The 15448-nt window shown below is 42.5% G+C and overlaps 1 protein-coding gene across 7 annotated transcripts in view; it reads right to left on the bottom strand.

Moving 5' to 3' along the window:
- Positions 1-15448, bottom strand: part of tle2b (TLE family member 2, transcriptional corepressor b) — an 88691-nt gene that overhangs the window by 61463 nt on the left and 11780 nt on the right. For all 7 annotated transcript variants that reach the window (XM_037114670.1, XM_037114672.1, XM_037114669.1 and 4 more), the window contains 2 exons: positions 9214-9311; positions 7050-7113 (listed from right to left, as the gene is read on the bottom strand). In XM_037114670.1, coding sequence (XP_036970565.1) covers positions 7050-7113; positions 9214-9311 — 162 coding nt within the window. The remainder of the gene's footprint in view (positions 1-7049; positions 7114-9213; positions 9312-15448) is intronic.

Consider the following 15448-nt stretch of genomic DNA (forward strand, 5'->3'; position numbering starts at 1 on the left):
GACCCGAATTTCGGGCCGGGTCGGGCTCGGGCTCGGGCTCGGGCTAAAGTTCTTACCTCTAATTCACGTTACATTTTGTCACGTTCACTGGCTTCCCTTCCTCACTCTCAGACATATCATCTGATGTTCCACCTGAAGTTATAGCGACAGACTACCTAATACACGGTTACCTTGAACAATATCATGTATTTCTCTTGGATTAAACATTCCTGGAAACACGCGGAGTGTTACATATTGTACCTTTAAATGACTGCTTAAACTGGTTCAACACCTTTGAATCAAAATCCATGTCTTTTAACAACAGTTTGGAGCCTGTGGCAGCCTTATTGTCAAACATCTCCCCACTCAACATCACGCATACTTAGCAGGGGTGAGAACATGGTCAAATGTAATGCAATATCACACATTTCATTTTGTCATTACTTTCTATATTGATATCTGAAGCAACAATATTTTGTCTCTTTTGGCAGCAGCGTGTTCATTAACACCAGACCCCTGCAGGGCTTTTGTACCTCTCTTTCACACACACAAACACACACACACACACACACGCACACACACACGCACACACGCACACACACACACACACACACACGCACAGAGCAATGAAAGGCCCCCTAATGTGATTCCTGACTGTGAGGTGTCACCCTCCAGTAGACATGTCTTTTTTCATACTTTTTATTAAAGGGTCTGGGAAGTCCACTCCCCCATAAGACCTTTGTCTTGTGTTTGACAGTAGGAAGGAGAGGAAGGCTGCAGAATACTTAAGACTGTTTCTGAAAAAAGAAAAAAAAAAAAGGTTTCTGAAGACATTTAAACCTGAAAAGAAAAAAGGGCAGCGGCTGAACTACAACGTATATTTGACTGTAAAACCTTCAGTCCATCATTGAGGTTTTCTCCACTTTATGCCAGCAAGCCTTAAACAGTCCACTACATTAAGATATTAGCTTTTCGAGTTTTATGATGCAAGACTTTATCTCCTCTTCTTTCACAATCCACTGAGCCTCGTGCTGGTGTATCTGTTCATTGCAAAGATTCAACCTCAGGCAAGCAGAGGTTGAACACGGCTCTCCAGGCGGGAGACTTGCCGGCACTGTGTGTAAGCATGTGACCAATACGCCTACGCCCCCTGATTAGTCAGGGCTACAATGCAACCTTATTTAAAAATACACAGTGGAATTCCAGGAGAGCAGTGAAATCTGAGAGCCATGAATTATAAATACAACAGGAGGAGAAAATGCAAGACGCCCACAGACACTCTTAATGTGTGCTACTTGATGTTTGTGTGTTTGCAGCAACCACTCAAGTTACACTTTGCCAGTGTCTCTTCACATACAAAGAAATTAGCCTCGTAGAGCATCCAATATTAAACATAAACTCCATCCAAAATACACAAGTGAGCGGGTCTGCCAAACACACAAACACACTATATCTAAACCTGGCTCTGCCGTTCACTGCAAGAAACATCACGGACGACCAATTTGAAAGGGTTATGGCATCATCTCTCCAAGCGTGAAATTTGTAAATCACCACCATTGCCAGCTATAGAAATTAAGTGGCAAATGTGAGGAGAAACAAACTTCCAGACTTTGAAAAGTAGCATGCCATAAGGAGATATGACCACATTAAAAAACTCACTCCATCTTTGAAAACATGATGGCTGGTGGGAAAGTACAGCTTTTCAGCAACAAAATTTCCACAGTTATAGGCTTTCTACAGCCTATTGCTTTTTGCATTGTCACGTCCATTCAAATAGTTAAATTTAGCTGTGACGTTTCGAGTCTAATAGACGGTTTCAGTACGTGGTTACTGAGGTGGTTGCCTCAGGACATTTCTGGAAACACCTGCTCTGTCACTACATTGAAATTTAATGTGCTTTCCCAGAGAGGGAAACTAACAAAGAACTGTACTTGAGTAGATTTTTCAGGTATCTGTACTTAGTATTTATTTTTCCAACTACTTTTTTAATTTACTTTACTACTGCCTACATTTCAACACAAATATCTGTACTTTCTACTCCTTACATTTTTAAAACAGGATCCTTGCATAAGTTTTAATGCAAATGAGGGGAATTTGGACCACACTTTACCAACACAAAATGTTGGTATTTGACGTCCTAGGAATGAGACTCAACAATCAAATATCTTTGTGGTGTGTTTACGAACAGCTTGGACAAATCCCTCTGATTCTACTTTTAAGTTTAATAATCTTTGAATTACATTAATATGACATGAGGTTCAGATAGTTTTCAAAAGAAAAGGCCAGTTCCAAGGGATATTTCTTACTTTGCAGAGCCTGTACTCTCTTACTTTAACTAGAGTCTGTCAGAGGTATCTGTACTTCAACTCTGGCTTTCCACAAATATAAAAATGTATGTAGTAATGCTGCAGTGGTGGCTCGGTTTTACTTACACACAGATTAGCAGGTAAAATCTTGAAAAACTGATTCAAGAGCACATGGTTATAGCGCTTTTTTTTAAAGCTGCGGCAACTCATGTTTCAACCTAGAGCATGTCTTCATCACATTTTCAGGAATTTGCCTCTGTGGATGTTACACTCCTCAAATATGTATGGTTTATTTATAACATATACAAGAATTCTGTGTTTGTAAGCAGGTCATGCTAAGAATTGTTGATGATCAGATGAGGATAACATTGACCCACTACCTAGACAAACTGAAACTGGTTAAAGAAAATTCTTTCAAATAAAAGTAAAAATACATCATTTGCATTTGCTGTCCAGCACAACACATGAAAGCATTTTCCAATACAGGAAACACATTTTTTTTCCTGATGTGACATAGCTATAGTTAAGTTTTGGTTAGGTTTAGACACAAAAATGGCTTGTCAAGGGTTTGGGAAAGATCGTGGTTTGGGTTAAAATAACTACTTGGTTGAGGAAACAATCATGGTCATGGTTAGAAGAAACCAGTGTTGAATGAATGTAGTAAAATTGTCAAAATCCATTGTTTTATTGACCCACTGTGCCACCCAGAACTCCTACCTCAGCAGACCTTGTGGCTCTATAACAACTTCACACTGTTTCCTCTTTCCCTCTAAAAAGCCATGAGGGTTCAATGTCACTTTTAACGTAAACATGTTGTATTTCAGGATTTATGTTGTGGTTTCCTTTGGGAGTACAGTTAAATAAAACATTCAAACACTGCCACCTTACAGAAGAAAAAGCATGTTTTCTTAACTGTCATGTTTTTTTTTGGTGTTCGTAAAGAGTTCCACATGCATATACCACCCTGTTTAACCATCTCCCTACTTTCCAACCCCTCACCCTAGTATTTAAAGAGCTTAAAACTGATGAATAGTAAAGGCAGGAGCAGTGCAGCGTGGTGAGCACAGCCCCAGCCTGTGGAAACAGGCCTCAGTGTGGATGACAGGCCTAACGAGCTAAATATAGCCTTCTGGGTTATCTCCTCTGTGGGCGCAGCGAGTCCGTTGTTGCTTCACATTATTTACGTGTCTGTGCGTGCACCCTCTCTCTCTTCCCCTCTCTCTCTCTTTCTTTCATTTCACGCCCCCCCACACAAACACATCACTATCTCTTTCTCCTGCACTCTGTGCTACATACTACTCTTTTTTTCTGCCTCCCTCTCTCTCTCTCTCTCCCTCTCTCTCTCTCCATTTCATCCCTTCACAGCATCTTTTTTTCACCCTCCATCTCTCCTCCCTGCAATTCTGTCCCCTGGTATCTCTCTTTCCTCATTTCGTCTCTCTCATTCCTTTTCAGCATTTTTTCTCTCTCTCCTTCCCTCTGTATCTCTCTCCTGCCTCTATCACTCTCTCCCTCTCCTCTTTTATTCTCTTTATCTCTGCCTCCCTTTGTATCCCTCCCTCCCTCAGCAGCTCCCAGTTTTTTTTTTTTTCTGTCTGACACTCGCTGAGCCTTTTTTCTCTCAAGCTATCTTTCCCTTTGAGCCTCTCTTTCACTCCCCTCCCTCTCATTTTCTCTCCCTCTTTCCCTCCCTCTCATTTCGGAGCCATGCCTACAGTACGGTATGAAGTAGCATAGCACTGTGTTAGCCATCCACTACACCACAGTGAGCCCTAGTTCAAATAATATAGCCTGGAGTGCTAACCATCTGCCATGCTAACCTACAGTATGTGGATATGTCCTCTGCATCTGCAGCTCCCTGACCTCCTGCCATAGGTAACAGTTAAAGCCGAGTGTGGAACCTGAATATATAGTTGAGGACACTCCTCCTCATTTCTCTGCTTCCTTAGCTTACCGATGCCTCAGTGGTCACAAAGGCCTTGACATGTAATATGCAGAAAGTTTTATCAAATGTCATCCACTGCCCCAGTCAACTGAAAGAAGGGAGCTGCATCTACACTGGCACGCCACCTCTGCGTTTGTACAAGACTGGGTGGTGGGGATTACAATGGAGAAGGTGGATGTTTGTCCAGGCTCTTTGTTCCACACAGTAATTCTGTGAAACCACAGCTAAAATGGGGAGTGGTTGAGATTAGGGAAGTGGGTGTTTTTGAAAAGTCTGTGGTTTGCAGAGGTTTTTCTTTGTGTGTGTTCTGCACTGTATCATATTTATGTGCACATGTTTCTTCTTGTACTTTTCACCACTTTGAAAAACACAGTGAGAATATTTTTATAAAATGAGGTCAGTTCGAAAATCCCTCTGTTTTTAAGGGACCTGCAGGGGGTTTGGGTTTGGATAGTTTAAGGTCCTAAACAAACCACAACAAGATTTTGCCTTTGCAGTTGTATGTTATTATATAGTATATGATTTATTCAAAGTTGTATTGTGTTTATGCAACTGACAGAAAATGCAATAAAAATGTCCCTTATTTGGGTCAAGGATGTGACTAGGAGATGATATCGTAACTTAAGTATCCAGAGTGACTAACTTGAGCTTAAGTAATTTTTGCCGAATAGCGGCCGCTGTGGTCACAAATGACAACTGAAGGATATTGGAATACTACTTGTTTTATGTTTTTTTTTTGTTTGTTTTTTTTAAAGCTACTGAAATGTTAAAATTTAGCACAGTGACAGTAGCACAGAGAAGAGTCATAAACTGACTCAGCATTGTCAGTAACGCAGCCATAAATACCTGTGGTTTTCTGGCCAGCCTTAGCCAACATAAGCCACAGTGCTGGTCATACCAGTCCACGTAAGGCTGTTGCTGCTGCAATTTCAGAAGGAGTGCAAAGTGGTATGCCATCCCAATGCATCTCACTTGTTAACCTGCCATCTCCAAGCAGCAGAGAGAGCAGGGGCAGAGGGGTTGTTTAGCCTGACCCATTGGTCCTTCATGTGAGGTTTTTGCAAGTACCAATCTATGGTCTGGACCATGGCTCTAAAATATCAGTAGCCTAACTGTGCTGTGCACTGACAAATCCATGGCACTGTCTGTGGTATTGAAGTAGCAGATGGTTTTGAATTTCTGTTCTGTATTTAAGTATTCAAATTCAATTCATAACCCTAGATTTCACCTTAGCTGGCACTTTGTTTGGTACAGTGAAGGCTGTCACTAGCAACTGTCTTGACTGGATAGCAGCACCAAAACGGCTGCAGCCACTGCCTTCCACATGCTGAAGAAGGGAGGATGTCCCTGTCTTCTTGTTATCATATCTTAAAATATTACAATGGCGACAATCCACATTCCCTCTGTACTCTCGAGTCTCACTCTCGCCAATCAAGCCGAAGTGCTCCCACAAATAGGAGGTGTGTGTGTGTGTGTGTGTGTGTTTTGTCTGTGTCACTATGCGCAGCCTGATTGACAGCTCAGGAGTGATGAGGGGTGTGTGTGTGTGTGTGTGTTTGTCTCATATAGACTTGGTCAGTGCTTCAGAAAGGAGCACAGTCTTTGGAGCAGCAAAAAAAAGCACAGAGCCCGGCCCGACCCGAGCCCGAATTATGTATTTGAGAGGTTTTTATATTATTTTTACTTTGGCAGTTATTACAAGAATTGGAGGTAGGATCAGCTGGAGCTTTTTAAGGATGGCCCTCACAAGAACATTAGAAACAAGGATGTGTAAGTGTAGTGTGAATGAATGTGTGTATTCTGTTTCCCTGTCTCTGTGTGTGTGTATATTTTTATCTGTTTATCATCTGCCTGCCTCTATAACCGTTTGTCTGTTTCCCTGTCTGCCTGCTCTCTTTTCTCTCTCACACTCTGTCTGCTTCTTCCACTCTCTCTCTCTCTCTGTCTCTCTCTTTCTGTCTATCCATCTGTGTGTCTATCTAGCTTACGGCCCTGATCCTGCCTGCTCTCCCAGGTTTATGAAATGCGAGCAGCTTAGCAGATGGTGCATATCGTATTCTGGTCGGCTCTGTGTGGGTTTTGTACCACAGACGAAGGCTTACGATACATGTGAGCCTTTAGTAGCACAGACACACCGACACAGAGGGAGCTCAGGCTGTTAGCGCACAAGAGAAAACAGAGAGAGGAAGAAGAGACAACAGAAACAGAGTGAGGAAGATAGAGGGTTTGATGGAGGTAAAAATGGGGGGAGATATGGGAAAGTACATTTTAGAGAGAGGGCAGGGATAAGCAAGACACAGAAAGAGAAACATATTCGGACTGGTAATAGTTTGTACAGCTTTTGGACATTTGAACTATATTCCACTATTACAGGTGTTCAAGATTATGAAGCCAAAATAATTATGTACTGCAAATAACATGGTTTTCAAAGTAAATAATGATGTGTAAAGATATTAAAGATGACAAAAAACTGATCTCAAAAATAAAAGTAATTTACTTGACATTACCTTTGTTCTATAAACAGCATTTTGATTTAAATGCAATGATTGAAATAAATGCAAAGAGAAAGGAAAACATCTTAAGAGGAAACATGAGAGGAACACAGGGAGGAAAACAGCAGAGAAGTAGAGAGACAAACAACGCTTTTACTCCTGAATGATCCAAACACAACAAAGTCAATCCAGCCAATCAAAAGCACAGATACAACTACCCTGATTGTAATTCCTATACAAGAACCCATCAGACTCTTTTCAGAGTTTCTAAGTGCCACAGTCAGACTAGCAAATCACGTACAGCTCTGCTGTCCTGATTGGACTCACCATGATGTAGTGCCTCTGCATCTCAGTCTTCTCACTGGCCAGCTTCTCACACTCCAGCTTCAGGCTGCACAAGGACGGAAAAAGGACACACATGGATTAAATGGTGTATTTTGCATCCACTGAAATGAATTATAATTTCCACAGGACTTAGATACTGCAGAGGTCAAACATAGTTTAAGGCCGAGTAAGGATATCACAAAATGATTCTTAGTCACGCAGTCGAGCTACCTATTACTGCTGAAAGTGACACTGAAAAATATCGCCTACGTGGTAGCAACTGCCAGCAGAGTATGTTTTATTCACTACTGCAATTTATCATACCTCTGTGTGTGTGGGAGTGTGGCTAGTTATATACATCATGTGTATACTGGTGTGTTTATGTTAGAGTCAAATAGGTGCTGACAAAGTATCATTGGCGTGTTTGTGTCGAGTTTATGCATTAGTCAATAATGGCTGAAACAAAGACAAAGGAATGGCTTCATTGCAGGAACATTATTAAAATGTGGTCTGCTCATTTCAAACCTTCGAGCTGAGATGGGAATGAGTGTATGAGTTTAACAGCTATCAGAACAATATTCAGAAAATCTTAACAGACTGACAGGTAAGTCCAGTGGTTTATTAATTTCCCACAGCTACAGCATCTTGCTGTTAATTGGCTGCAATTTGTGATCCATCACTGCAACTTTTCATGTACATTTACAGAGCACATGGATAGATGTTTGTAGCTGTTTGCATCTTTGTGTGTGACTAAGATCAGTAGTCTAGCAGTCTAATGCCAAAGCAGTAAAGTGGTGTTGCTATATCGCAGCAGGGCATTCAGCCTGCCCACTGAGGTGTGAGCAAGAGGCTGGATGTTTTAGCCTACAAAGGTTTATCTCTCTTGGTCAAGGTCATTTCTGGTCAGCCATAGCATAGAGCAACCATCAGTGACCTCCAGCTGTAGATAATGAAAAAAAACCTTAATTGCATTACAATTTGTATGATATATTGGAAACTACAAACTTGGTTATCCACAACTTCAGTTAAAGTGTAACAAAGTGTAAAGGCAAGACAAAAAGACAAAAAATATTCTCAACTGGTTACAAATAACTTTTTGCTTTAACTTACCATTCTGAAGCAGTTGCTGATTACATATTGTAGCTGTTCCCTGTAAACCTTGTTTTCATTATACTATTCAGCCTGCCACCGGTAAATCGGAAATAATTTTTTTCCCGCAAAAAACAAAGAATAAATTATGGCACATAGATGAGTAAGGCTCCAGATAAAGGTGGAACAACTGGAATATCAGTGGAAACTCTGCAGTGCAAAAGAAAAAGAACCCCGTTGATGGAGGAGGCTGGTGTTGTGTCAAAGTCTGTTCCCTCGCTGATCTGTGATTCCACTGAACTGGAGTGGAATCAGTGGAACTTGACGCAGTTCAAAACCAGCATTGTTTCTACAAGATCACAAAGTAACATAACCTGCCTATTTATGATTACAAATTTTACTCTGACAGAGGAATTTTCAGGTCAAATTGGGATTCTTATGGTTGTTTTTTACTTTATACAATAGCCGGGCCGTTAGCTTTAGCCATGTTGCTAACCCTGTCTTTTTGTAAAATTCTAGAAATCTGACTCACATAGAAAAATAATTAATTCAAAAAGAACAGATAAACTGAATATAGGCAGAAAACTATGAACCCTTATTAATTTCTGTAATAACTGCAAGTATTCGTAATAAAGAGGAGGGTGCATAAATTTAAAATAATGACTCAGAGAAGTTTGTAAAGATGTGATTTGAAACTAGATTCAGTATGAAGGGCTGTAACTCACAATCTCAGTCTACAGTATTTTGTAAATTCACTGTAATAAGACTGATTAAAAGGACAGCACACAGCACTGTCATTTTAGCAGTATTGGTCCAAACATTAAAGAATTCAACCCCCACTTCCAATGAACTGAATATGAACTGAATTTCAATGTGGTGTTTCAATAATTATTTCAAGTAATGTAGAGGAAATACAAAATCAAAAGAGTACCAATACCATACCATTCAGAACAGTTTATCTATTAAAAAGAACTGAACTATGTTAACCACGTTGCTGACTTTATTCATAATACCATATGGACATTTAGGTATGTGCATGCATGAATGTCTGTTTAACATCTGTGTCAGGCTTGTGTACCTGTGATACTGCGCCTGGAGGAACTGGAATTCCTCCTTGATACGATCCAGGGTTTCCAGGACTGTGAACTTGAAAGACTGGCCAGGCTGCAAGGGGACCTGCACAGGAAGAAGACAGGAAGAGAAAGAGGGGATGAAAAAAGAAGACTTAGCAAGTGTGAGTGTGTGTATGCGCTGCTTGTATGCATCGTGCCTCTAATATATTTGTATAGGCACATGTGAGTGTGTGTTTGTGTGTGTCCTCGTGTGTGCGTATGTGTTTCAGGGAGCAAGTCAAGGCGAGAAAAAAGCCAAGATGAAAGTGAGAGGGAAGGTCACTTCCCCTTCCCACACATCATAAAGCCGTGTCCTCTCTCTCTGTTCTCCTCCTCCTCTAATGACTCTGCCTCCTTCCCTCCGCTGCCCCCATCCTTTCTTCCTCTCCTCTCCCTCTCCCTCCCTTCCACATTAGCATCCTCTCCACTCTGCCAGGTTGCTAATGTATTCCAGCCTACAAAGAGCTGAGAAGGGAGGAAACGTCAAATGAATAACTTATAGGGAATCACGGCACGGTCTCTCACCTGCTAAAAGCTAAAGAAGGCCCAACAAAACAAGCACCTCTCTGGGGTACACCCCACCACCACCATCACTGGCCCTCCATGTCTGTCTTAAACGCTTTCGACAGCCACCCTCCTCCTCCATGGTCTTCATAAAGTTTAAGAAACAAGAAAGATGTGGATGTTTGTTGATGCTGCGTTTGTTCATGTTTGAGGACTGGTATTAGTTTGTAGGCAGGCAAATCTAGAGTAGTAAAAGAAAACATCTTTCTTCATTCTTCTCCAAAGAATATAGATAATTGGATTGGCTGATTTTCCCTGCATGGGGTAACTCCCGCTGTTAGCCTGGGGAGGATGCAGCCTGCCAGGTGTCTCTGCCACTTCTTTTCAGCCACTTCTCATCACCTGTCAGTGATCAGCCTCAACAGGAGTACTGAGGTTCACACTACCACATCTAGATGGCACCTCTCTCTGCCCAAGTGCTCTGACCCTGCTGGTGCAGAGACAAGAACACCTCAACGGCATCCAACCCTGTAAACGCTGCACACAGTGTTAATACCCAGCCATACCCAAAGCACTACAGTTGGGGACTGAACCCAGATCCCTACAGTGGTGTATAGAGCTGCAACTATTTATTGATTATCAGTAATGTGAGAATTGTTTAATCATTTTGTAATCAGCAATTAATTGTTCTCTTACATCAGTTTTTTAAATGTGAATATTTTCTGGTTCCTTTCCTCTTCTGTGACAGGAGACTTAACATCTTTGTCTGTGGACAAACTTTCATTTTTCCTTACATTTAATAGACTTTATAGTCTACAGATCTATTGATTAATCTAAATAATAACTGACTGATTGACAACATTAATAATAATTAGTTGCAGGTTTAGAGGTGGGGGAGTGATTCTTCCTCTGCAGAGAAAAACTGAGCAACTCTAACCCTGTTCAAGTTTACTGATATCATAATACTTGATTTAGTCTACTGTGGTCCAGTGCAAGCGCTACAGTGAAGCTGGGTGGCTATCGGCCTGTAGCTATAGCTAAAAGATTGGCGGTTTCAGTGGCGGGGCTTCATTAGTCTAGACAAGCACAATTCAATTAGATTTCAATTAGTCCGACGGTGGAGGTCAGAGACGCGGTGGGTTCCCCAGTAATTAATCCACGGAGCCGAGCTGAGCTGAGCTAAACTGAGCTGAGGCAGGCATAGCAGGGACATCTAGATGGCTGGATGGGCACAACACCCTCTGGGTGTGTGTGTGTGTGTGTGTGTGTGTGTGTGTGTGTGTGTGTGTGTGCGTGCATGCGTGTGTGTGTGTGGGAGAGGGAGGTACGTAGAGGGTGGGTGGGATAGATGCGATGGGGGGTGTCTGCCAACAGATCCCCACTGACCTTGATTCACACCACACACACAGCGGGGGAGGGGAAGGGAGGGGTAAGGGGGTAGATAGTGATCTGGCACACGCAGATAGATAGACGCACACACACCCACGTACCCATGAGCGCACTGAACAACACAAACACACACTCACACCACTGCACATCCAGATTCACACAAACACACAGCGGGAGGATGGAGGGATGGACTGATGAGGGAGAAAAGAGGTGGAGGAGAGATAAATACTCATCTGACAGACAGAGGGATGGATGGACTGAGGGATGGAGGGAGTGATAGACTGGTCTGACATCCTTACAGAGGAATGAAAAAACGAGCAGAGAGACAGATGATGAAAGAGCGGCGTGGCTGCTGACTGAGAGAGATAGCCAGCCATTCATCGGTCTGACACAGAGGGAATGGAGAGAAGATGGAGAGAGGGAGAAGGAGAGAGAGAGACAGAGAGAGAGAGAGACAGAGACAGAGTCACACTGTCTTTGCTGTAGTCAACATAGCCAAGTCACTCTGCCCTGCGCACTGTCCATCGGTCTGTGGTAATACTGCTCCCACCATCTGCTGCCATGAACACATGAGCACACAGACGCATACTCACGCAGACAAAGTGCTGCTGGCGGGTTACATCAGCAGCACTAAGTCATATAACAAAGCCCACAGTCACAGATCAGGCTTATACAAGAGATCCGCGAGTGACAACCATCACTGTCAACATGGCGTCCTCTGTGGTGTGCTGATGACAGAGATTTGAACTCCTTTCATCTGCTGGACATAAACTCAAAAATGTCTTCCTTTCAGTTTGCCAGTTGCACCTTTATTTGAATGAGTTTCATGGACCCCGGAGCGATAAAACTTCTTATGAGCAAAAAGGAAATGAAAAATACACACACACACACAAAAGAAGTTATAAAAAGGTCCTCAGGCACAAGAAGAAATATTCTCTGCCTGTGCAGAGCTGTGCCTGTCAGGAATAGGAGTCAAGTATGGCAAGCTGCTATCAAATGACTTCATGCTTATTAGTAATAATAAGAGTGGCAGTGTCTTGCTCAAGGACACTTCAGCAGGTAAAAATAAACCTGAGCTGTAAGTTATATACAATGATACATGTGCATCTTTCTGTAGTGTTTACAAAGATGGAGGTATCAGCACGTCATGCCGTATGTACACCAGAACAAACATTTGTTGTTGGAGTGTGTCTGCGTGTGTGTGTTTGGTCTCTCCTGTATTGTTGACAGATGGCAGCCCAGACTGTTAGGGGTCCAATAGCGTGTCACGAAGGGCCAAAAAACAGCCTACCGCCTGTGTTTTCATGTGTGTTTATGTGTGTGTGAGCACCGTAGCAGCCAGCATAGGGGATCCTGAAACCCAAAACTGATCCAGTTAATCTAGGAGGTGGAGGTGGAGGGAGGGGGGAGAGGAAGGGAGGGAAGGGTCACTTGTGCACAAACACACACGCGCGCATGCACGCACACACACACACACACACACACACACACATATACACAGACATCATGTGGGACAGCAGTCAATCACAATTTGGTCAAGCTGGCACGGGCAAGCAGAGAATTAGGAGGGATTATCTATAGTGGGGAGGGAGGGAGGGAGGAAGGGAGGTGAGGCGAATGGAGGAGTGGCAGATGAAGCCCATTGTGCTGTATCGCATAACATGACGGAGGTGGGACCCACTGGCAGTAACCATCACCTGCCTGCGCGTTCAGCTGCCTTTCAGGCTGTCACTAGTTTGACTGCACGGCTTGATAAATCAGCAGTTTCAGTGAAGTAATAATACGGTAATCACGTGAAAACACATTGATGGGATAAAATGATGAAATGACCCTGATATCAGACGGGAAAATAATCTGCCAATGGCATCACCAGAATCTTGTCTTGCTGTTTACAAAAAGTGTCACCGGTAACAATCACAACCACAACCCAGTAGCCAGAATAAAAGGAAGCAATGTACTTTTCTGCAAACCACAGATATAATGAAAGTTCGCATTTCTTTATGTTGCAACTTTACTTCAATGTTCAATTTTATCTTGTGACAACGCTGTACTAATGCTATCAGCTAGGGTTAAAAAAAACTTCCCATCAAAAATATATGTTTTTTGTCAACACAAACACAGCTGGAAATTGTCCCAAGGTTTCCTTAAAAATATCCTGTCATCTCATGTTTACAAATGTTGAAACGTCGGCCTGAACTGAGGCCACTGGCTTGGAAGCCTTCTCACCTCTTACACCACCACTATCCCCTGAACGTTGATACTTTGATGAACACTGGATAAACTGCAGTACTGTTATATTAGACTAAATTTTTCGTCTAATAAAATGTCCACTGAGTGCATAAGCTTATACCAATATATATGAAAAGATCATTTCTGATTTATGGGTCAGGATTTTGTCACAAACCTTTGCTCTGATATAAATGATGATGAAGTACCCGAAACTTTATAAGTACCTGGACGGCAATCTGCTTGAAACTAATACACCCCAAATTCATCCAGACTTCATCCAGTGACTTGTATTACTTATTTTCAGTCACACTTCAGGGTTCTCCCAGTCTGTCGGCACATTAGGTCACTCTGGTTCTGTCTTTCTGTCTGCCTGTCCGTCCGTTACAAGGAAGTCTACTGTTCAAGCAGCTGTCTGTTTTTTCCACCACTGGCAGCGGCTGCATGAAAGAGACAGAGACTGTAAAACAGATGCAGGTCTGGGAGTGATTGGGAAATAAATGATTCTATCTATCTGCTTGTCATCTCTGTCTATCTGTTTAGCCCCTGGCTCGCTTTCTACCAGTGCATGAGTATTCACGCAGCGTAAGCAGGCATGCCTATGCATGGATGCATTCATTCGAACAAAACAAACAAAACATTTTCTCTTCCTTGCACCCCTTCTCTTGCTTCTCCATCTCTTTCCTCCCTCCTTTTTCTCTCCTTTCATTCTTTACTTTTCCTCCCTAGACCCTTTGTTCTTCTTTTTGCCCGAGTGTCTCAGAGACAAGCAGAGACACATTCAGATAGCGCATGAAATAATAATTGGCTGGTGAAATATTTAGGAAAAAAGGCAGAGTGTGGCAGCGCAGTGTCAGTGCCCCTTGTGTACATGTCTCCCAGTGTGTTTGTGTGCATGTGTCTGCTGAAGTGAGCGGCAGCGAACATAAGCAACAGCTCATTGGTTCGGACGGTGTGGATGAAAGACTGAATAAAAGCTGCAGGGAAGAATGGAAATGTGACTTGCATATCAGCCACCTTTTCATCACACCCTCACATTTGCCCCTTTCTCTCTGACAGTGTTGCCTGCATTTCCACAGACCACTCAAAGGTTTTGATAACTTGGAGAGAGCCATGCTTCCCAAGAAAAGAGGCTCATTTAGAGTTACAAGCGCTCTCACGATGAATCTTTACCACTCACTCATTCTGCCAGCTAGGCAGTCAGTCATTCAGTTTGACAGTGAAATTGACAAGCCAACACTCAGTCATCCAGCCAGTAAAACCAAAAGTCAGACAGTGAGTCAGTCTTACCAGTTAACTAATAAGCAAGTAATTCAGCGAGCTCATCAGTTAATGCTGCAGCTTAACAGTCAGCCACTAAGCCAGTGGTTGATTACAAATCAGAAAAAGATTGGCAGCCAAAAGAGTCTCTGGACTCCATCCAAGCTTCGCTCTGATCACTTCTTTTAATGACAAAGAAAAGAACACAGAACGCAGGATTTGAGGATAGAAAAAGCCTGTTTTGTTTTTTTTACTCAGAGAGCAGACTTAATCTGGGCGGCTGATGATGGAGTTGTCGGTTTCTTGTGCGACTCTCTGTTCAGAGGGTCGTCTCTCCGCAGCTGTATTGTTGTTACTTGACTTTTTGCCATTTTACGGGGCCTGCCTTTGAAATGCTGTATGAAATTAAATGTAAACAAGACTAGGACAAAGGAACGGGGGGGGGGAGAATGTCATCCGTGGGAGGTGACAGCAATCCGCAGTGCTGTTTACCGTACATGGCTTATATTACAGCCACAAATGTTGGGGAAAAACAAACTGCCTGACACAGCTAGATGCCAAAAAAAAAGTCCAGTGTGCAGGAAAGCAGATACAGTTGCATATCAAAGGCACTTTTCAAGACGCAATTATAACTAGTTAAGCGCTTCCTGCCACTGCAACTCCAAAATTAACTCCAAATTTCTATCTTGTGCACATCAAAATCCAACTTTAAGACAAACACACACTGTTGGAGTGGCTTTGCCCCCATTAATGGAGTAGATGTGATTTCTGTGGCCACATATTTGGTATGTGTTTGTTTATTTGACCATAAAAATAAAGTGT

Source organism: Acanthopagrus latus, chromosome 11 (genome assembly GCF_904848185.1).
Source record: "Acanthopagrus latus isolate v.2019 chromosome 11, fAcaLat1.1, whole genome shotgun sequence".
NCBI lineage: Eukaryota > Metazoa > Chordata > Actinopteri > Spariformes > Sparidae > Acanthopagrus > Acanthopagrus latus.